The sequence below is a fragment of the Fopius arisanus genome, unplaced genomic scaffold (assembly GCF_000806365.1).
Source record: "Fopius arisanus strain USDA-PBARC FA_bdor unplaced genomic scaffold, ASM80636v1 scaffold00038, whole genome shotgun sequence".
NCBI classification, from domain to species: Eukaryota; Metazoa; Arthropoda; class Insecta; order Hymenoptera; family Braconidae; genus Fopius; species Fopius arisanus.
The window spans coordinates 112,309-134,571 of NW_011887777.1; the positions used below are offsets into that span (position 1 = coordinate 112,309).

The 22,263-nt window shown below is 38.0% G+C and overlaps 3 protein-coding genes across 3 annotated transcripts in view; 2 read left to right on the plus strand and 1 right to left on the minus strand.

Annotated features, from left to right (window-relative positions):
• The first annotated feature begins 1,557 nt into the window (after positions 1-1,557).
• rsh (radish) lies at positions 1,558-14,035 on the plus strand. The gene is made up of 15 exons (XM_011304485.1): positions 1,558-1,690; positions 1,828-2,253; positions 2,358-2,905; positions 2,989-3,130; positions 3,207-3,387; positions 3,465-3,669; positions 3,739-3,850; positions 6,744-6,846; positions 7,289-7,461; positions 7,783-8,275; positions 8,465-9,508; positions 9,577-9,732; positions 10,245-10,396; positions 10,497-10,606; positions 10,668-14,035. The coding sequence occupies exons 1-15, from the start codon at positions 1,558-1,560 to the stop codon at positions 11,343-11,345; spliced, it is 4,656 nt and encodes a 1,551-aa protein (XP_011302787.1). The 3' UTR covers positions 11,346-14,035.
• A 538-nt stretch (positions 14,036-14,573) lies between these two features.
• Cph (Chronophage) overlaps positions 14,574-22,263 on the plus strand; it is a 104,805-nt gene continuing 97,115 nt past the window's right edge. Inside the window, exon 1 of the mRNA XM_011304496.1 lies at positions 14,574-15,298. Coding sequence (XP_011302798.1) covers positions 15,265-15,298 — 34 coding nt within the window. The 5' untranslated portion in view covers positions 14,574-15,264. The remainder of the gene's footprint in view (positions 15,299-22,263) is intronic.
• On the minus strand, positions 15,594-18,169 carry Tip60 (Histone acetyltransferase Tip60). The gene is made up of 5 exons (XM_011304498.1): positions 18,071-18,169; positions 17,903-17,960; positions 17,418-17,486; positions 16,213-17,338; positions 15,594-16,071 (listed from the first exon to the last, which is right to left on the minus strand). The coding sequence occupies exons 1-5, from the start codon at positions 18,113-18,115 to the stop codon at positions 15,963-15,965; spliced, it is 1,407 nt and encodes a 468-aa protein (XP_011302800.1). The 5' UTR covers positions 18,116-18,169; the 3' UTR covers positions 15,594-15,962.

Genomic DNA, 22,263 nt, shown 5'->3' on the forward strand with positions numbered 1-22,263 from the left:
TAATAAGTCTGTTGACTGGCAAAATTTTACAATAACACTGCACTCTACATTACCAGCGGTCCCAATATTGACCGCACAGTCGGTAAATTATCCTATGTACCTAATAATTATTCGCAGACAGTAAGGAATTTACCAAAGGCGCGCAGGAATGAACGAACTGATCGTGAACTTTGGGTCGGACTCGGGTTCGACTCCCGATTGTGATTGATTGTTTAATTGGGAGATCAAGACTGATTGGAGTGATTTTTTAATTTTTTTTTTAACGCATTGTAAACTTGTAAAGTTGATAATGAAGAAGATACAGGGCTGGATTTTTGGGGGAATAATGTTACGATGTGATTGGATATGGAAAATATCAGTGAAAAAAGAAAATAATTCTTTTGCAGGTCGGCCAGCCCTTTGCCATGCGATGTCGTTGCAGAGCCCCCGACTTCGACACTACAGGTCGAATAATGTTTGGAAAATCATTTGGAATAAATGAGAGACCAATTTTCCAATCTGCCGATGCTCGTACCATATATTCTGAATTGCAACGGTTTTTTATGGAAAATCGTTAAACAATTCCGGAAATGGGAAATACCCGGAGAGAAATATTCAGTCAAAATCACGGAACAACCCACGTAATTCGCGATGGGAAATCCTTTTCCCACAATTTTCATATGTTTGAACAAAAGAATTATTTTTTAAATGTAAACAAATGAAATTGTCACATTATTTTCACGGGAAGTCAAAGTTTGCAGATACTTCTCACGTTAGTACAATTTTAACATAGAAAAAATTGATCGTTAAATTTTTATGAAGGTGGTGAATAATTTTTACGTATCCTTCCATTAAATTTTTATAGGACAAATCGTAAAATTTACGTGGTGATTCGTACAATTTTGTTTTCAGAACGGAATATTAAAGTTTATTTTATCATTTTTATTGCACTTTTCTCTCCGGGTAGGTATCGAATGATGACTCGATGATTGGTAACAAGTACTATACATGAGTGATCTTCAAAGATTACGAGTAATTTCAACCGTTAAAACATCATAACGATCTGATGAAAATCACACATGTATGAGTATCAAAACAGAATATTGTTTTGACAAAAGTTATTTGTGCTAAATTGAAAATGATATCCTCTTCTTTATTCTAGTTCATTACTAATTTCAGAGTTATCTGCCTAATGCTTTCGAATGACGCTCATCGATTCTCGCGATGCATTGCGGAAATAATAATTCGCCTGCCGTTTTCACATTTTCGATATGAGCCTATTTATGAAAATCCTACTGTTAGAATACGAGCCTTGCAATGTAGAATATTCTATAATCTTTTAGTGGATCTCTTCTGTGTAAAATACTTGTTGACTCTTGCTTACATCTGATACTTTCCCGGCATGGCTTAATGATTGAAACCGAATTGTTACCCGCTCTTTCCAATTTTTACCTATCCATTTTTCATACAAAAATTAATGATTCTATTTATCGAATTCTACAAAAGTTTGAGTGCCTTCGAGACAGATTCTCGTGGAGATTGCGATGAGAATGTTTGTTTGTCCGCCATTACAGGACCATGACAGCCATTTGCTTCGTGTGCAATCTGCCAATTCTGAGCCATCAAGTCGGCTTGGTTTGGCAGGGTGGCAATGGATGGGATGATCTTGTCAGAGAACAGGTCGAGGAGTCGACGCTCAAGCAACGGCTAGGTAAGATCTCCATAAAATATAGTACTTGACACTCAACCTGTTGTTTTCTCGAGTACTTTCTCCATAAGATACACCAGACAAAAAACAGATTGAGTTTCTCTGAGTGACCACTTGGGTACAGAATTGATTTTGTTCAGGAACTGGAAGGAGAGACTCAGCAGCTCAAATAGGTGCCTCAATATCTCCACCGAATGAGGCCCAAGAATCACCCCCGATCAATCAAAGACGGCGAAGATCTAGCCTAGCGGATATTCTTAGGGAATGGGGTGGCGGAGGTGCAACAAACAAGAGTAAAAGTGGAAACAAACTTTGCCGGCGAGAAACTCTGGCGGACATTGCTAAGTCTCTACCATGGTCAAGACAACAAACAACAGACACGAGTCACACGAGTTTGAAGAAACGTCGGGAGAGTTCCGTTGACAGCGGTATCAAGAGTCAAGTATCCAGCAAATCACGGAGGGACTCGACAATCAGTGATTTCAAGAATGATTTTGCTAAATTGTGGAATAAACGGGAACAGGCCCAACCACCGCCAACAGTCATATCACCGACACCGAGACGAGGTGAAAAATAAATACCAACTGATATTATTTTTCACAGTGTAGTTTATAAAACCGCGATATTGTCCCTTAAAAGAATAATATCAAAATATTTTTGTACTCCACAGGATCTGGTGAATCTAGATACTCTAGAAGAGGTTCCGGAGAGAGTGCGCGCTCTCGAAAAGATTCAGTGGCTGGTAGCGAGAGAAGACACCAATGTCGTCACCACCGACGCAAACAGTCACAACAATCCCAAATATCCGTTGATGTTGCCTGTATCACTCCAACAAAGTATTACAGAAGCGATCAGAGACCTAGTGCCTCAAGTACAGACAGTGCGGCATCAGCAGCTGTGAGAGATCACCTGGAGGCCCAAAGAAGCACGGAAAAAGTTGAACCGAGAAATCACTTGACCCTGGACTCGAGACCACAGCAGGAGATGAAATCATCGTCAACCGAGACAAGAAACTTTTTGACATTAGAGCCAGCTGTCAATACTCCGACAATTGTAATGTCTTCCGTAACACCACCAGCTATTTCCCCAATAGCTGGCAACAGTCTTCCTCTACCTGGCACTTCCACATCAGGAAGTTCCAGTCCAGTGGGTTCACCCAATCTCAATAATTCTGCACCCCATCCTCTATCAGCAACACGAAGGGATTCCACCACCCAGGTGTATTATCATTCCACTCATCCGAGTTCCACCAATTTATCACTAAAATTTTATCTCACGTATTTCATTGAATTTCTGTACAGTGCTACTACGGCAAGGTGAAGGAAATATCTCCCAATAAAATATCAAGATTGACGAGACAAGCAGCGACAATCGACGAATCACTCTCACCATCTGGCCGACGGGGAAGTCAACCGACTCTATCACCAGACCCTGATGATGGAGGTAATCATGAAGACTCTAGAAATTTGACACAATATCGATAAATAGCAATCAAGTGTATTTGTATTTTCCACTGAAGGTCGTAAAGCAAGAAGAGATTCTTTGAGCCCAGACTCAGCTTCATACCCCAGACGACGTGATTCGAAAAGTCATCTGAGTCCAGACAGATCAGCTGATAAACGCGATATTAGTCCTATTAGACAAAGAAGACAATCAAGACTCAGACGACAGTCTACCTCTATTGCTGGCAGGCCAACTAGGTGATCAGCACTTGATACTCTGATACCTTTGAGAACCAACAGTATTAATCATAAAATTCATATTTTATGACTTCCAGGTCTCCAGACAGCTCGACATGTTCCTCCCGAGATCCAAGCCCATGTGCACGAGGCCCAGGGAGCCTTCAGCATGCTCCAATAATCAGAAGACAATCAACAACCGAGGAAATTCTAATAGCTCGGGGCTTTCGACGACAAAGCACCACCGAGGAAATGATCAGATGCCGGAATTTCCGGCGACAGAGCTCTCAAAGTGATGACACAGTAAGCCATCGATTCAATACCATCTCTTTTCATATTACACCTTACTGGTAAATTGTTTCGTATTGCAAGGTACAAAGATATCGAGGCCGTCGCGATAGTTCAGCTCAAATAACCGATGGAACGTTTGCCACGATGACAGTCGAAACGTCAAGCACATTTTTCGATAGCAGTACTCAGACTGGTGAGTACAGCAAATCAATGTCAAATTCTTCTACATGTGGCTCATGCTGAATTAAAATATAGTACATTGAATAGTACCATGAGTGCAATTTTGAGATGCGCTGACCCCGCACCAAGGAAATGAAACAATTTTTGGTGCAGATCATGATTTCAATGGGTGCAAATACCGCCAAGAGCCATTCTTTTGAATTTTCCCGGTAAAGTACCATTGAGTAGTGGGTGGATGATGAAATCTGAAGGTCTTCGCAGGCGCATAGGTGCTTGTTTCCGATACTTGACTGGCCCTAGGCGTGAATAGATAGGGATGAACGCGTGCGCGAAATAACTTTAGTTCATTGAAAACAACGCGGGGGTGCACAACAGTCGATAGATGAGTGTCAAAACGTGTGTACTTATAACTTTTCTGTCAAAGTCGAAGTTGTCATTGGTAGTGTATGAGATGTCCTTCGCGATCCGAGGGATGGTACAGAGTCCACGAGTTGACACTCGATGGACGATGAAAAAATCCATCCGACAACAAGTTTGACGGATTAAACAGTGCGACAACTAATTATTCCACTGAAATTAAGACGAACTTAATGAATGAGGGTGAAAAAAGTTGAGTGCAAATGCACGTGGTAGGAGTGAGTGGGCGATTCGTGTTGAATAAGAAATCGGTGACTAAAAAATATTCGCTGTGACAGGTGTTGATCGGTGGATTATTTATTTTTCAGTGACGTTTAGGGGAGAAGGGAGCAATTTGCATTCTGAAAAATAATTCCAATATTGATAATGGGAGATTTGTATAATTGATAAAATTCACTGATCAAGTGATCTTGTGAGATAATCGCAGAAAATCGTAATTAAGACGAATGAAAATAAATCTTTTCCCTCAATTCTCTCATATTGACAAGTGCGGGCAATAGGGAAACTTCGATTTTTCATTAGGCCACGCGGTGGGTGGTGTCCTACCTAAGGATTTCATTTTCACTGTCCCAACGCCCCACGTTTACCACCACCAATCCAACTTGATTGTCCTTATATCGATCATCTGGGATTTCTAATCGCGTACTAACTGTTTTTGGATAATTGAACAGTAGAGGTTTGCGCCGTTTCCATTTATCCGTGTCTTGAAATAGTGATATTTGTCAGTGTTACATGATCAATGAAATGAGCGTCATTGAGATGGATAATACAACTGCATTTGCGTGACTGAAATCCATAAGTCTGTGTGTCTACGTGCCAAGTAATGAGCGCAATGTTGGGGGATGGCAACCACTTGTGGCAGGCTAACGTGTGAAAACTTGAGGGAAAAACTCGTGCTAAGGAATGGTCAAGGTGAATAATACAGCTGATAGACATCAGTGAAGGTGTTGATCAATTAATCGTGAATTACCAGATGACGAAAATGTTGTGCGTCATCGACGAATGACTATTAGCGGGTGTTGATGGAACCCGTAATTAGGTGTTGATTACAAGCGACGTATAGACTCGTGAAATGCCATTATCATCGATCTCACCATCAAGGCCACGTGTTCATGACTTGATCAGTCCTTTCTAGCCCACATAAACTTGATAGCTCTTCTCAAGAAATGTTGAATTCACAGTTTCAGGTAAACATTATAATTCTACCACTGCCTTTTCATCCATTTCGCTTTATGTAGGTCAATTAAATCTTTCGTTTGTTGGTTTTGGTATTTGCGCTGATAGATCAGATTTATTATTACAAATTTGAGAGGGCGATAGTGAAAAATTTGAGCCATTGGGCGATAGTGAAAAAAATTGAGAAATCATTCTATTATGGTGACGATTAATCTGGGGATGACGGTTGTTTAACTACAGAAATGCAACGCGTTTGTGGAATATTTCTAGACAAAGGAATCCTTAGCGTGAATACCACGAGAGTTTACGTCTTCACGAGAAATCTAAAGAGCCTCGAGTTTCCTGACGAACCATTAGACTGAAGTTCTGGAAGTAAAGGTCGGGTTTGAAGTCGAGTTAGATAAGGATCGCATTCAACACCTATTTCCTCACCAAGTCCCGACTTATTAACAAAACGTAGTCTTGGGGGACATTATTCACGGAATTTCGAGCAAGTTATGCATTAGCTGTGATTATTTAGTCAGTAGTTGAACGAGTGAACCGGATGGACCTGAAAGACCAGAGAGTATTTCCATACGAGACTAGACGATCACTCTCGTTCGAAAACCATTGCTTCAAAAATTTTCTAATTAGATAAAATAATGGGAATTTATTGTTTTCGATTATTAACACTTGGTTTTTTGCAGGAAACTTTTTTCCTCATGTAACATTTTTTCCTAACGGTTTTCCTTTCGTTCGAACCGTTTTGTCATTTTAATAAGATTTTTTTCGGAGAAAATTTGTAATAGAAATTGCGGCTTTATGAGATGCGAATGAAGCATGCAACGTATGTAAGTACTAGAATGCGTAATTAAATTGGAGATGGAATTCGATATTCTAAAATGTTCCGGTTTAATGCCGGCTAGCTCAAGGATTATTTCACCCTCATATGAAAATTCTTGGGGATACGCGCTGGAATCTCTCATTCAAGACTTTTTCGATTCCAATGAAAGTGATTGTCATGCTAGTGGAGAAAAAAAAATGAGAAAAATAGGATCGAGGGACCACACCCTGCACGTTTCTTCGCCTGTGGCTGAAAGCCAGTCCGAGATCGAGGGGTCGACAGTGAGATGCGCAAAATACGAAAGATTGGGGAAAATAAATGCCATGTGGGGGATGAAGGCTCCAAGGTAGCGGGATAAAACAATTTGATTAATATCGTGGGTTTCATTCGGTTTCTCTTTTAAGAAAATCGTTGGGGGAAGTTACTGCTTGCCCATTCTCATTTATTTTTTTATCTTTGATGTGCCATTTACAATCGGGGAATGAAACAGAGCCATCACCGCCCTACGACAACAACCACTATCATGAGGAGTGCCTGAAATGTAACAGCTGTGGCCTCAATCTCACAGGACCCAATCACAAGAGGGCAAGGCGGTGAGTACTCGGGCAATTAAATGCGATATAAACCATCTCCAAATGGATAAGAGGATTATACCTGACATACGTATGGACACTGTTAGAAATTCCAGACAAATTGTCATCTGGATTTCCAATCATTTTAGTTGAATTTCATTTCAATTAAAAGCGTTCATTACAATTGTTCATTCCAACTGACAGTTTGGGGGAATTGGATTTTTCAAAAAATTGAACATTAAATATAATTCGATTCCTCAACATTTTGTTATGTTATCGTTCTTCACAATTTTAATAAATTGCAATCTACGATCTAACATGACTAATTAGTGAGTGAAAATTGTAATTGACGTAAAAGAAAATGAAGCAAATTTCAAAGAATTCGCAATTGAACATTTAATTTTGCGTAATTTCTACTTAATGAAATAGCCCCTCCCGTAAAAATCTTTTCTTTCTCGTCTAGGTTTAAAAACCAGATACTTTGCGATCTGCATTTTGCGGACGTGGCGCTGATGGAGTGTTCCGATTTTATGCAGCAGTTGCGCAGCTTCAAGCCCCAAAGTTTAGGCTGCGCAGTTGCCCGAAGAAAATCGTCAACAACCCTGATATTTCCGTTGCCTCCACAGGCTTGCTCAGGTGAGAACATGCGTAAAGTTGTACAGAGAACGTAAAAATCAGTGTGGATCTGTGAGCCCTAGGAGGCCAAAGGAGAGTAAACCAGTCTCTGACGGTTCACTCTAAGTTCGAATACCGAGCCCTGTAAAAAAAAACAGCTTGGTGTTCTACCTTACAGTGACTCGCTGGTGGCAATATTCCACCGAGGATATCCCAGGCACCTCCTCAATCTTGGTACACGTCAAAATAACATGATAAATCATTTTCCTCCATGCCGAACTTTCCATTGATCGATGTTGGCAAAGTTCGTTAATACAATGTACACCCTGATGACATTTTCAGATGAATTTTGCCAGGAGTTTCCTCACAATCTCATACCCACACCTGGCTACTGGATCGAATGTTCAAGGCAACAGATTACATCGGATACTATTTGGGACGAGAGTGAGAGCGATCGTGATATCACTGATCCTGAGCAAGAGCAGCAGGAGTTGCTGGAGAGAGCATCGATAAATCGTCAGAGACAAGATTTTTGTCTGTTCGAGGAGAATGAGCTCGATGATGACGATGTACCAAGGAAGAAAACCGTTATCGAGGAGCAGTGGGAGAAAAATCAGGGCTTTGAACTGACGTCAGTCGAGCAGGAGACGTACGAGAAGTACTTCTACGGTTCAGAGCACTGGAATTACTTCACTAATGACGAGGATCTGGGCCCCGTAATTCTGAGTATGAAGCAGGAGACCATCAATGGGAGGGATCAGTTTAGAATTCTCGTCAGAGCAATTAGTTATACTGTTCACGGTTTGATACCAGCCAGCTGCGTTTTCGCTGATCGGTGAGTACAACATTTATCACTGGCACTTTTCACATCCGTTATTGTTTATTGATAACAATTGACTGAGTGCGAGCAATAATTGCATTGGTATGAACTGGCTCTGAAGACTTCACTGGATGAGAACTTTATCCACTTACTCAAACTATTTGATCCACGCAACTCGTTCTCTAACTCGGATTTATTTCACAGATACAATCGGGAGGAAGTTGTGAAAAGTCTTGGAAAAGAGGTCAACATAAATCCACCCATGACCCTTGGCCAACTACCGGATACACCGGAGGAACTTCTCAAATTAGATCAAGTCTTTATTAAATCCGAGTTGAAGGTTGGCGTTATTTACGTGCGAGAGGGGCAGTATTCCGAGGAGGAGATTCTCGACAACAATGACAGTTCACCGTTGTTCGAAGAATTTTTACAAATTCTCGGTGATAAGGTCCGTCTCAAGGGCTTTGACAAATACAAAGGCGGCCTCGATACCGTCCATGACCTCACTGGTCTGTACTCAGTATACACAAATTGGCGTGGCATTGAAATAATGTTCCACGTATCGACATTACTACCCTATGAGAAACACGATCCCCAGAAGCTGCAGCGAAAGCGTCACATCGGTAATGATATTGTTTGCGTTGTATTCCTGGAGGCTGACAACACTAGTTTCAGTCCAGCTTGTATAAAGTCACATTTTTTACACACATTTATTCTCGTGAGAGTCAGTCCCAGGATAAAGCGCAAGGTAACGAGGTATGAGGTGTCAGTGGTAACGAGAGATGAAGTTGGTGCGTACAAACCATATCTCTGGGAGCAGAGTATATTTGAGAAGGGGCCCATGTTTCGTGAGTGGATGCTAACGAAGATAGTTAATGGCGAGCGTGCGAGTTATTCAGCACCGAAATTTGCGAGAATGCAGGAGAGAACGAGGAGCCAGATGTTGGAAGACATTGTGGCGAATCTTGCCAATCATGCGGAGACTGGACAAATTCCGAAACCGTACAGACGTGGGTCGTGGAGGCCAATAGGACATATGCGACCATCCTCGCCACTTCTCGATTCTGTCAGAGATCAGTTCGAGGATTATGATCAATTGGCCAAAGATTTTACGAGGGTTTTTCTCAATAATGCCGCTAATATCGAGCTCAATGCTAATTTGTTTGACGTTGCTTTTCTCGTACCTGGGCAGCAAAAGCAAAAAGTCAGATTTATCGGTGTTAGGGCTATTCTCGGGGTTCGAAGCAGGTGAGCTGTTCGCCTTCTATGGTTTCTCCAGAATATTAATACGATTTATTTAATACGATTTTTGACAGAGTATTCCAGGAAATGTTATATGGCATTCAGACGGGATTCGGAAGTCCCCAAGTTCCGGTGGCTGAATTATTAGCGAGACCGGTACCGACTCTACTCAGTCCGCAAAAACCGAAGAGCTCCAACTTCCTACAAGTTCCCGATATCGAGAGTCCAAGGTACGTTGATAAACAATTATTTCGTATTCACCATCCAACAAAAATTATAATACTCGATTCGACTCATGAGAGGCAACACTGATATTGTGAAGTTCAGAATGAAATGATGGTGAGATACGAAATTGATGATTATCGATAACAACTAATTAATCAGACATCTCAATGTTGTATTTCATTATTTTATGGCACATCCATCTCTATATCCTACCTCCTAAAAGCACGGCATGTTTTGAAAATTTACAAAAAGTGGATATATTTCAAAAAATATAATTCTTCTCTTTAACATCTAAATGTTGTGAAATCACCGACAGTAATAGAGCAAAACATTATATATTCGAATTAAAACACTGTAATTGGGACTTATCAAATAGTCAGAAGAGTAAAATCCCGATATTTCCTTAAACTGCTCATGAAATGTCTCAAATTGTCTTCAAATTGAAGACATCGAGGTATCCCATATCCTGAAGTGCCGCCCTACCGTTTCTGTGAGATACTGGCTCTGACGTGTTTAGGCCCAAAAGTGTGCCGTCATCGCCAATGGTGAAACGAGCCTTTTCGAGATTGGGGACCATCACTGCTGGATGGGGTAGGAGCATCAGAAAACACAGCAACACTCTCCAGATAGAGGACAGAAAGCGCTGGACAAGTTCCCAGGATTGCAGTAGTAAGAATAATCATCTTAACTTCACCGTCAAAAAATCATTTGAAATTTTCCTCCAAAAAAAGATGTTAAGGCTAAATTAACATGACAATTTGTCCCCCAGATAAAGACACAAAAGATAAGGAGAAACCCGGAGCCTCCCTAGCTGTTCCCCGATTGAGTGTCTGTGCAGATGCCCAGAAAGTGGATCGAGCAAAATTGGCTCAGACAGAGGTAAAAAATCTATTCTCCTCTGAGTGAAATCAAGGAATGATGCAACCCTGTGATTTTTCAGTTTGATATCATAGAATTCGATCCGGAAACCTTCGGAATTCTCCTGGACTATCTGCACACGGGCTCGTGTCCCCTCACCTGCAGCAATATACCAGGATTGATATGCGCAGCTGAACACTACGACTTGCCCGATCTTCTCCAAGCTTGCTTCCATCACGCCAAACAATTCCTCCGAATCGAGATCGTCTGCATAATGCTGTGCGCTCTTGAGAATTACTACTGGAGATATACGTCAGCCTCTGAACTCGTCAATATGATCATGGCATTTGTGGAGACCAGGGCCTATCAACTCTTCCAGAGCCCCCACTTTCTAACTCTGAGTGAGTCAATGGTACAGACAATAATGTGTCGTGGTCTCGAAGTAGTTGAGATTAAAAAATTCGAAGCTATGCTGAGCTGGGCCAAACACAGAATAAAAACAAAAGCTAACAATAAAATCGACGCTAAACATGAATTCAACTGTATAATGGAGAGATTGAGTAAAGATTTGAAACTATATCGAATAACCCCTCAGGAATTGATCAGAATCGTTCTGCCATCAAAAGCTATCAAGAACGAGAGGATCCTAGAGACATTAGTATTTCAAGCGAATTCAGGAATTTATCGAAATGTCGATACATATTTAGAGGACTATCAGAAAAAAGTTCAGAATCAGGACAGTTTCGACTGCGGATTATGAACATCGATGAACAATCAACTGCGAAATACTTATATTTTTCTTGTCTCGTGTTTCAGCATTATTTTTACAAGTAATTAATGACTGCTGATAATTCAGTCATATTTTACGAATGTGTGAATTAAAGGTGACAGATTAAATACGGAAGTGTTTTGAGGTAATATGTTGCGTGTTAATTACTGCTGGCAGTTTGATTCCATATTGTTACGTTACTCCCCATCCACCCCAAACTGCTTTTTTTAAATACGTTGTGTTATGGGCAGGACCCACAATCCCAGGCCCTTCATAACGTTCTGTTGTGAAATATTAAGTATTGAAGTATATATGGTGTCAGTGATGTTTCACGCCAGGGTTGTGAGATAATCAAACAATAGCAGCACTATCCACGGTGATTACAATTGATAAGGTAAATCATGTGATTGTAGGTGTTTTGTCGGATGAAAAATATTTAACATGAGTTGATAAGGCTCAATGTACCTCAATGATGGAGAAATTATTGACTAGAAAGTAAGGCAAATAAATTATCAGGACAGAGGCGACCATCGGGGTTAAGTTTCTCCCAAAAATGGAAATTGAAAAACCCTCACCCCTGCCCTCATTTAATTTTATTAAATTAGGAATATTCGAAGATTAATTATCAGTTTTTATTAATAGCTATTAATCATTCACTCACGATCCTTCAGTTTTAAATGAAGTAATAACACCTATTATTGCGTTATTGATAAAGATGAGTCATGATTTGTTGTTAATTTTGGAGGAGAAATTTAGCCCTTGTAGCTGGAAAATAGGATATTTTTAAAATATTTGTGAGACGGTAATCGTAAATCACCCTACCATCCAGATAATTAGGATTCTGTCATGCATTTGGAGAAAAAACTGCAAAAGGAATGACAATTTGCCGATAATGACAATCTGTATTATAGAGATTCTGTATTTCTAATAAGGTTCAAAATTCGAGGCTTCCTGAATTGAAGAGAAAATCATAAATATTATATATGAATGAATAAACAATAATGTTGCTATTAATTGAGGAGAACACTATTCAGAGTATATACCAAAATAAATAATAAAGCAAGTGTTGATATTGAGTGTGGGATAAAAAATGTTGTTTAATGTCTATTCTGTTTTCTATCGTAGATTTTGTATCTCCAATACTCTAAGACAGAGATTCTAATATAGAATGTTTAAAAATCGATGAGCGAGGGCTGTACAACTTGGCAGATCAACTTCACCCAATTCATGTTTGATTATTGACAAAAATGATTATTAAACATTTGGAAATATACAAAAATTCGACAAAATTGAAGTATATTTTTCAAGGTTCATTATGCTATAAATATACCAGACATATCATTCGTAAAAAATTATTTGTATTGAAAAATTGACATCTGTACATATTAGTGTAGCCCAAGCAAACAAGATTTGAAGAAGTTCGATGTACCATAGTATTCTCTAAGACCCATTGAAACTATCGGAGTAAATTAAAAAAAATATATTTGAGGTTTAATCAGGAGAATTTCATCCCTGAATTATTTTCTCCATTTATCCAATTACAATTCAATCTATCCCTTCACACTTGTGTTCAGTATTCATAACGGAAATGTATTGATTTTTTAATAAGTTTTTCAAATAATATCGCGTATTTTATAGGCCCAAAAGCTAAGTCGCACATCTTTGTGGATTTGGGGAAAAAAACCGCAAACCAATGGTCAACGTAATAATGTCTATTTAATGAGAACTATTCAATGATAATGAAAGGAAATAAATGTGCAATGCGTCGTTAGAGTGGATGATATAATTGTGATGTGCGAGTCACATTGAGCATTGAATCCACTTTTCAACCCGTGAAAATGTATCGATTTATTGCCATCATGCCATCGTTATATTTTTATTATATATGAGAATATAAGGCAATATATTTAGTCAATGAGAAAAAAAATCTCGCAATCAACTGATTTTTTAGGGCAATTAATTGATCGTGTCGTGCGTAAACGAGAATTTTTTTTCTCAGTGAAAAATAATCTCAGTGTCCCCTTCAGCAAAGGCCTCTTAATCAAATTCAAATCATCATCATCATTGTTGTTGTTATTGTTGTTAATACTTTGTCCATCTGAGAGTGTCTCGGTTAAGACAAGAAAAAATAATGCGTTCCATTTCTAAATTGAGACGATGATTAAGGAAAAATGATAAAATAATACCAACGGTTCGATGTTATCTTGACTCTGTGTATAAATGAAATATGAATATTATTGTAATATGGATTCTTCTCCGGTAGATAGACAATCGCTGATGTACAATTCGTTGAATTATATTTCATGGTATTGATTAATCAAAAATCAAATTCCTATCATTACTGTCGTCGCTTTAGCACGGTCATCATTTAATTCGAATAATTGACGGAAATAGTCATTTAATTGTACATTCATCCGGGAAAATATGCAAAGAACAGGACAAAATTCAAGAGAATCCATAGCTTCGTATTGATAATATAAAAGTCACGAATCATGAATAAGAGTGAAATATTACTGAAGCTACTGTGATGTTATCGTTGTGTGTACCTGAATAAATCAGGCATACCATTTTATTTTTCGCATTCGATTTCCTGCAGTTGAATATCATGTTATGATATAAAATAAGTAAAAATTTTGTGTGAAAGATTGTCTATGAAACTCGAAATCATCTGAAGATAGATAACGAACTTTGAATAAAATGAATTTATCACTGAACAAATAATATTGATCCCTTTATTTCAAAAAATTGAAAACGGGGTGTTGATCATATATAAACCGAATTAATAGCATCTTCAAATCATTTTATAATTTTTACTTTACTAAACATTTGAAACTTCAGTTATTCATTCTAGAATTTCGCAATGTGCGTCATCTCGTGATTCCAAAAACATTCACCACATGACAATCCAGACAAGACCGGATAATTCAAAACAGCAGTTGGATTTTGCTGTCCAGCACTCGTATTTCATCGAAATAATTGCCAATTTTACTCTAAAATGATGAATAAATATAACACTTACATGACTGCTACGTTGTTTCTCGTTTTTTCAATGATTCTTCCCTTGTTTCACACAAAAAATCACACAACGAACACAAAGAACTCTTTCCCGGTCAAAAGTCGGCGGCCATTTTGATAACAACACCACGCGCCGCAAGACTGCGCAACAGTCCAATATGGCGCAGGCCCTTTGTGTTTTAAAACGCGCGTAAGCCCAGAAACATTGAAATACCGAAAACAAACGCAGTAATTAGTTCACCGTGATATCCACCACCTATTTGACGGTTAAATTAACAATTGTGCTTATAAATTACTGATTAATTACTCGTCTCGGGCGTGAATTCTCAATTCTCAAACGAAATCCTTTGTTTCTCGTTCGCCACTCTTCGCCTTTTCGGAGAAAAACAAAGTAAAAACGTCGATGTAAATACAAATAGTGATCAACTAATCGATAATGATACAAAACAATGATTGGACAATGCAATATACGTGTATATTAACAGTTTAGTGAACATTTATGCGAAAGTTTGTGTCTACACGTGATGGACTTGTGGAGAGTTTTGAACATTTCGTTGTGTTTTGATTTCCTAATGTTTTTAAAATGTGACTATCGTGCAGAGTGTTGAGACAATGGCCATGAAAGTTTTCACTTGGGTATAATTTTAAATGTGAGGTAGTGAGAAGTGCTAACGTGGTTTCGAGAGGTTCTTTTATGCCAATGTTGATAAATTCACGTGATGGTGTTCAAGGTGTCGTTCAGGAGTCGCGGGTGTTTTTGTGGTTTTTAGTGTGTGATATATTTATTTTTTCATTATTTAATGTGTGAATATGTGAGTGATTTTGGATATCGCCATGGATAAAAGCTCGAGGAAATTCACCGCATCAAGGACAACAGCTGTAACTGTCCCGACTGATGAAAACAGAGCTCTTGTTTTCATCCAACGCCGGTGAGTCATTTCAATATTCTTATTACGATTGTGTCCATATACTCGTACAGGGCGAATATTGAATTCATACGCTAAAATGAAAATATATTAAACCGAACAGATTATTTTTTCCTTCAAGTCTCCAGTTCAGTGCTTGATAAAACTGCATTTTTTAAACATGAGACTCAAAAGTCGATAAATTCATTTAATGAAATAATACGAGGAGTTTTAATGCCAAAATTATAAAGTGGAAGAAAAGAACTTATCGAACAGGCAATCGGTTTTTATTATATGCAAATAAAATATTGAAAAGGCATTCATTAAAAAATCACATTTATTTACATTTCTTCTATATCTTTCATCGTCAGGTTCATTCATCCTTTAAACTTTAGTTTGTACAAATTATTGATGACGGCGATAATCTTACAAGGTATGTGTAATTGAAGGAAAAAATGATTTTGTTACGGGCGCGAACAAATCAGATGATCTCACGTAAATGACCCAATTTCCAAGGAATAGTAGTTAGTGCCAGACTAGCCGGATTTGAATATAAAATTGATGTTAACCATCAAGTCGGTTACCGAATAAATAGTCCTCTCTTCACTATATCTTCACGTGTATTATCACCACTCATTATTTGTCCAATCACTTGCATTTTTTTTTAATGTTCTGTACAACTATTATTTTACCACTTGGCTCTGACACTCCAGTCTTTTGGGGTCCAGTGGAGACACTTTGGGTCTATTCTTATGGAACGTTTTTCCATCGCAGCTGAATGCTGTTCGATTATATCTCTGAAAGACGAAAAAATTATTTATATCATTTACACTGAGAAATGACTAATAACGATTGGCAGTAATTTTTCTGACTGATGGGAGTTCTTTCTAAGTTCCCGAACTAACGAGTAATTAAATGAATTACATAATTTGACTCACCTATTCAAAGTCACAATGTACTGGCCCTTGTAATAATTAATGAGATTTAAGTTCTGCAACGTTGATATAACATCCTCCTTCTTAATAGACGTGAGTTCGCAAATTTCGTTAATGGTAATCTGTGCCTTTTCATTCTCAACCAGTGGCTTGACATTGAGTAAAATATCGAGTATCGTGTGAGCCCAGTAACTCCTGTAAGAGAGTAGTCCCAAATCGGACAGGGGTTTCTCTGGTGATCCAGTTTTTCCTTCGAACTTCGATAGCTCATACGAAAATTCAATGAGCAATTTTCCATATCCCTTTCTCTGATAGGGTGGCAGTGTTAGAATACAAGCGACATTGTAATCCTCAGTTGATTCTTTCTCCTTGGAGAAATAACCGACGATGTGAAAGCCTCGTGAATCAAAATCAGTCATAACGTAGAATAAGAATGGATCAGTATCGTAATACAGTGTCTTGTGATCGAGAAATAATTTGGCAAGGAGACAAAGATTCTGAGCATAATTTTTATTCTTCCTTCCATCAATCTCGAAGAATGAGATTGACCCCTTGCGGTATATTTCATTGCCAGGTGGATGCCTCAGATTGCATTTAACTAAATGTCGCTCCAAGCATTTTCTACTCTTTCTGTATTTGAGGCAAAATTCACATATATAGATGCAGGGTAGATTCACCATCTCTTGGGGATACGGACTGAAATACCAGGGCTTTATACGATGCCTACCCAACTCGATTAGCTCGATGTTCTTCATTCTTGTCACAACATCATCGTGATGATGTGCTACCAGAGAACCTGTTGGTCTCGGTCCAGTCGTTGGTTGCCCAGCCACTGGAGGTGGTGGTGGTGGTGGTGGCGGCGGTGCCTCCTGGGAGTCTTCATTTTCGAGAAAAGTGCCCTTTCTCTTGCGTGATAATTTTTTCTGCTGCAGCTGTATCGCAGCTTGCACTGCTGCTGATCCATTCACTGGTTCACTATTGGTTATTGTGGGACTTGGTGGCCTACTTGGCACCTGTTTCTTTGGGGTTGCTGCACCAGTACCTGGGGCTATCCCATCTTTCCTGGGATACTGGACCTTTCTAGTGTCCAGACAGTCCTCTGTTACCCATCCATCCAATCGTTTGTTGACTGAAATTTTTTTTAATTAAATCCGGTGGTCTTCAATTGTTTAAATAATTCGATAAGGTATTGTTTGATGGTAACTCACAATCGACAAAATGAACGTAGTAGAATTTCGCGCCTCTCATCTCCTTCAGGCTTATTATCTCGGCCAGAGCTGTAATTTTTTACCACAAATGAGGATAATCCATTTTAAGAATTGAGAAAAAAATATAGTAGCGGTCTATTATTCGGGATTTCGAATTCCCAGTATTTTGAAATGAAGTGTAGATTATTTTTATCAACAAGTGACATGTGTAACATAACCTCCAACGATGGAGAATATTGGAGTCTTCCAGGCAGCCTCTCACAATCTCATATCAATATTCTGATATATTGATTATGAAATGATTGATTGTGCTATTTATCAATGGATTTTTCAATTGATTCGCAGAAAAATATGGCATTTGATATGACCATCGCTGAAGCAAACCCTCTCAATTCAATAACCAATCACTGAATTCACGGTTAAAATTGAATTCTCGGTTTCGCATTTGTCTGAAAGTTAATGGATTTTTTTGTCAAAATACTCACGCCAGTCGTCGGTGCTGTGCATTCGTACCGGCAAGCGACATCCTTCCACCAGTGAATTCTAAAATCAAAAAATGAGGTTAGAATTTTGTATTTTCATTGATTGAACTCACCAATTGGATCTCGGAGGTATTTCAATGCACCCCGAATAACGGAAAATCATTTACATACCACAGAATCGCATATTGTCTCGCGTTCGTCGTGCTCCTCAATCATTTCAGTCAATAATTATTGCAATGAACCGACACTAAACACGAGATTGTTTTGAAGCGCCCGAAGCACTGACAATGGCGCCATCAAACGACAACTAAATTTAAAAGGCCTCGCTTGGGTCGAATTAACAATGCGATTATTATACAGTCGATACACTAGCTTCGATAATCGCCACGTTCAGTTGCGCGGGAACAAGAAAAAATTTCGAATATCTCAACGATCCAATACGAATAGAACTTCATCTGACGAGAAGTCTTTATTTTTTTCGAGTCTGTTAGAATTAATTTTTAAATGAAGTTTTTTAACTTGAACAATTGGGGATTAATAATATTGTTCTCATCAATTGAATTATGTATATCGAAATTGGGATGAGGTCTGTTAATTATTGATAAATGATAGAGTCAGAAATGGTGGAAGAAAATATTCATCATTGATAACTTTTTATGTGAATTTAGAGGAGATGAGTAAGAAATTAATCCATGCAATCCTCTCCGCAATTATAATCTCAAACAAGAGTTCCCTCTTTGACTAGAGCAGTTCTGTATACTTGAGACACCCAGGAACATAAATTATTCATCACCAAAGTTTTATACCTAATTATTTACGCATTTAGCTCCTTTTTTTTCCAAATATCCATTTAAGGGAGGGAATTATTGATATTTGAAAAATGGGATTCCTCTGATGGAATAATTTCTGCATTAAGCTGTTTGGATTTTAATTATGTCAATAATATTATTCTAGAAAATAATTATTTTTCCCTATATTTCTGGATAAATTCATCCAATAATTAGTTATTTTTTGAAAATCTCGCATTTTCTTGACAGATAAATTGCAATTAATCTTCTCATAATTCCGTGATGTTCATTATTTTTGAAAGGATAAGTGATGATTTTTTGGATGAATATAATTGTAATAATTGAAAGCTAACAGGAAATAATTCGAAGGGGGTGATTATGCTATTAAAAGACCCAATACACAAATTATTCAAGTACATGAATATTTGGCAAAATTAATTTTTACTTTAGACTTAGGCAACCCGAAGAAATATCGTCTGAAAAGATATTCCCTCCTGTCAACATCAATCCGTGGATGAAATATAATGTATTTCTCGGTGCACTCGAATTATTTCGTAAAAATATGATTTTCCAATGAAGAAATGTAGAGACCCTGTTTATTCGCTCCTGGTGGAGAGTATCGTAGTTGCACAGTGGCCGCAAATACATACGAACCATGTACACATAAAGCCACTCGGTTGAGTCCACATATAAGGGTTGATAGTGACTAGAGGCGAGCAAGACACCCTTATATGTTAGGGCGTGGCCAGGGTCCACCAATCACAGGTTAGAGCTATGTACTCACCCCTTCTCCCTCTCTCCACTCTCACCGAAAGACTTCAAATCGAATTTTTCTTACGAGAAATTTCATGCGAAACGTTTGGAACTCGGAGAGTTGAATATAACATGCGGTTGGACTCTATTTTTCCATCAAGATTCGAAAGCCCAATTTTTTTCCTATTTACATCTCATATATCTTATACTATATTAATATGAATCACAAAAGATCATTCAACAAAATATAATCGCAATTTATTGGCAATAATTACGTTTTTTTTTTTCATTTCAATTCTTTAATTCTTATTTTGATTCTCGGGTTAAAATTTCCAGAATTAAATTACCACAGATGTAATTGAAATTTTACGCAATTGCGGTAGACTAAAATTGCCAATATTATTAATATTACAATTTCCAGTTTAGTATAGTTTTAATAAATAGGATTAGGATGGGATTAGTTCTGGGTTATATTTTTTGGGGATATTTGGATGGGTTAATGTTTTGATGGTTTTGCAATTGTAATAAAGTGGAGATTTGATCGGAGGGATGATTTTTCTCAGCTGCAACCGCAAGATATATGCGAGTGAATGAGAGTGAGCCCCTGGAGAGGACAAGATGCCTGTATTTAATAGCCCTCCGTATTACTTCCGAGGCTGTTCACCATTAAGAATCCCACAAGACTGCTACCCCATTCCCATTTAATGCTCACCCCCAAACCCCTCCACACCGACATTATATCCCACCAACCGTGTTTCAGATCCATGTATCTTTATCCAACCTTTACCACCTCTAATGTCTCTAACCCATGTACTTTTGGGGGCACTATGTACCAAATGTTTGCTGGTAAAATCATTAGGAACATGTGTGGGTCTGTGCGCAGAATCTTCCTTGATAACGCTGATATTTTAAAAAATAACTTATTATAATACCTTCGGTAAAAAGGAGCGCTGAAATTCACTGGTAGATCAACAATTTAAAACACCTTAACAAATATCTAGTCAATTTTCTTTATTTATCCACTTTTTTTCAAAATACAACGCAATACTGATTTTTTTCATCGGCAATTTCTCGTGCACTTTTCGGAATTTCTTGAAACTTATGATTTTTTTATAATATGCAGACCATTAAATTTTATTATTTCCTTTACAGTGGGGAATAGTAATATTAACAATAATCATAATGCAAAATTTTTCGATTAATTCATTAAAGAATTTGATAAAAATCCAATGATTACCTCGAATAATAGATAAAAAATAACGAAAATAAATTTTCTAACAATAAATACTTCATATATATTTGGTATATACAGAGTCGATCTATATTGCACATTCGGTATTTATTTTTTGATTAAGTAAAAAAATGCCAATGTAAAAATGACATATTTCGTTGCTCATGCAATCTTTGTATATTCATTTTGTCGAATTGCGTTGTCCTCCTTACCACACAGCTTATATACATACATATATATACTCGAGGTTGTTTCAAAGGAGAAGAAATGCTTTTCCATGCGGCGCTGCTTAAAATTCATAAGTTGCTGTGTTTACTTACTAAAGATACGCGAAGAGCGAATCTTCTTTCTCTCTGTCTTTCTCTCCCGCTTTCGCTTTTCATCTACTCCATTTTACCCTATACTCCATACCGCCACCTTGTCGCGTGCTTTATCGCTGAAAATAAAATTATTGGGTGCACTCATCTTTCCGGGCGTTTTGAGGTGAAAAAGAGTGTCTACATATTTATGGGACGAGAGTACAGCATCAGCAGACGTTGAAATAAATAATCCATGGGAATAAACATTTACGGAAATTGAAAAACAATCGGTGCTATTCGGGACGGATAAAGACTTCTGCGATTTTTGGGGAATGGTCAATTTTATTTATAATCAAAATTTTATGTTTATTATATGATCAAATTTCTACTGGAAATTTGAAAATACTGGAGATCATTTATAATTACAATTTTATTTATAGAAGGTATCCATATTTCTTCAATTGATTTTCAAATTAATTGATTAGTTAATTATCCTCTAATTTTCATCAGACAAATAGTAGAATTGACATGACCATTCAAAAAAATGCTAGAGATAATTTATAATTACAATTTTATTTATAGAAGGTATCCATATATCTTCAATTGACTTTTAAATTAATTGATTAGTTAATTATCCTTCAATTTTCATCAGACAAATCATAGAATAGACATGATCATTCAAAAAACAAAAAATCCCCTCACGTCCTGAATCTGAAGAATTTCTCTTCTTTCTCAAAATTTGTATTGAATCGCCTCGGTATAGCTGTAGAATTCGACCAATGGAAGATGCTTATTATTTATAATATTATAACGTCTTAAATGTGCACGTAAAACGTGCACTATTGTGCGGTTACCTCGTAGAAAGGATAATGAAGACTAATAAGAAGAGGAGTACGAAGAAGTGAAGGATAAAGAAAAGCCGTGGGTATAGTTGGGCAAGAGGTAGGTGAAGTGAAGGCGCAGAATAGAGAACTTGTTGGAGAGGAATTAGAGGAGAGGATGAAGAGACTGTGACGAGGGGTGGTTGGGAGGGTGAGGTGAGGGTGTTTTAAGTTTGCGGGGCAGGAGGGGGAGGGGGAGGGGTTGGTTGCAACGCTCGGGATTGTTTCGAAGCCCATACACGCGCATACATCTATTTGACACATATAGAACAGTGAGGAAACATCTTAGGTGAGGGGTAGACCAACCAGTGCTTGGGTGGAGAATGAGGTAGAGAGGGACATGTACATTCAACCCTCTGGAAGCAGCCATCTTGCCACAAACTTGACTCCGACCAATCAGCGTTGAGTCTGT

What these genes read in the sequence shown, in the direction of transcription:
- Tip60 (XM_011304498.1), bottom strand. Translation starts at nt 18,115, where the DNA reads ATGATTGAGGAGCACGACGAACGCGAGACAATATGCGATTCTGTG. An exon ending in AGACAATATGCGATTCTGTG is followed by an intron (nt 17,961 to 18,070) that starts GTATGTAAATGA and finishes TTTTGATTTTAG; the next exon opens with AATTCACTGGTGGAAGGATG. An exon ending in GCACAGCACCGACGACTGGC is followed by an intron (nt 17,487 to 17,902) that starts GTGAGTATTTTG and finishes AAAAAATTACAG; the next exon opens with CTCTGGCCGAGATAATAAGC.
- rsh (XM_011304485.1), top strand. Translation starts at nt 1,558, where the DNA reads ATGACAGCCATTTGCTTCGTGTGCAATCTGCCAATTCTGAGCCATCAA. An exon ending in ATTGCTGGCAGGCCAACTAG is followed by an intron (nt 3,388 to 3,464) that starts GTGATCAGCACT and finishes TATGACTTCCAG; the next exon opens with GTCTCCAGACAGCTCGACAT. An exon ending in CGATAGCAGTACTCAGACTG is followed by an intron (nt 3,851 to 6,743) that starts GTGAGTACAGCA and finishes GGAATGAAACAG; the next exon opens with AGCCATCACCGCCCTACGAC.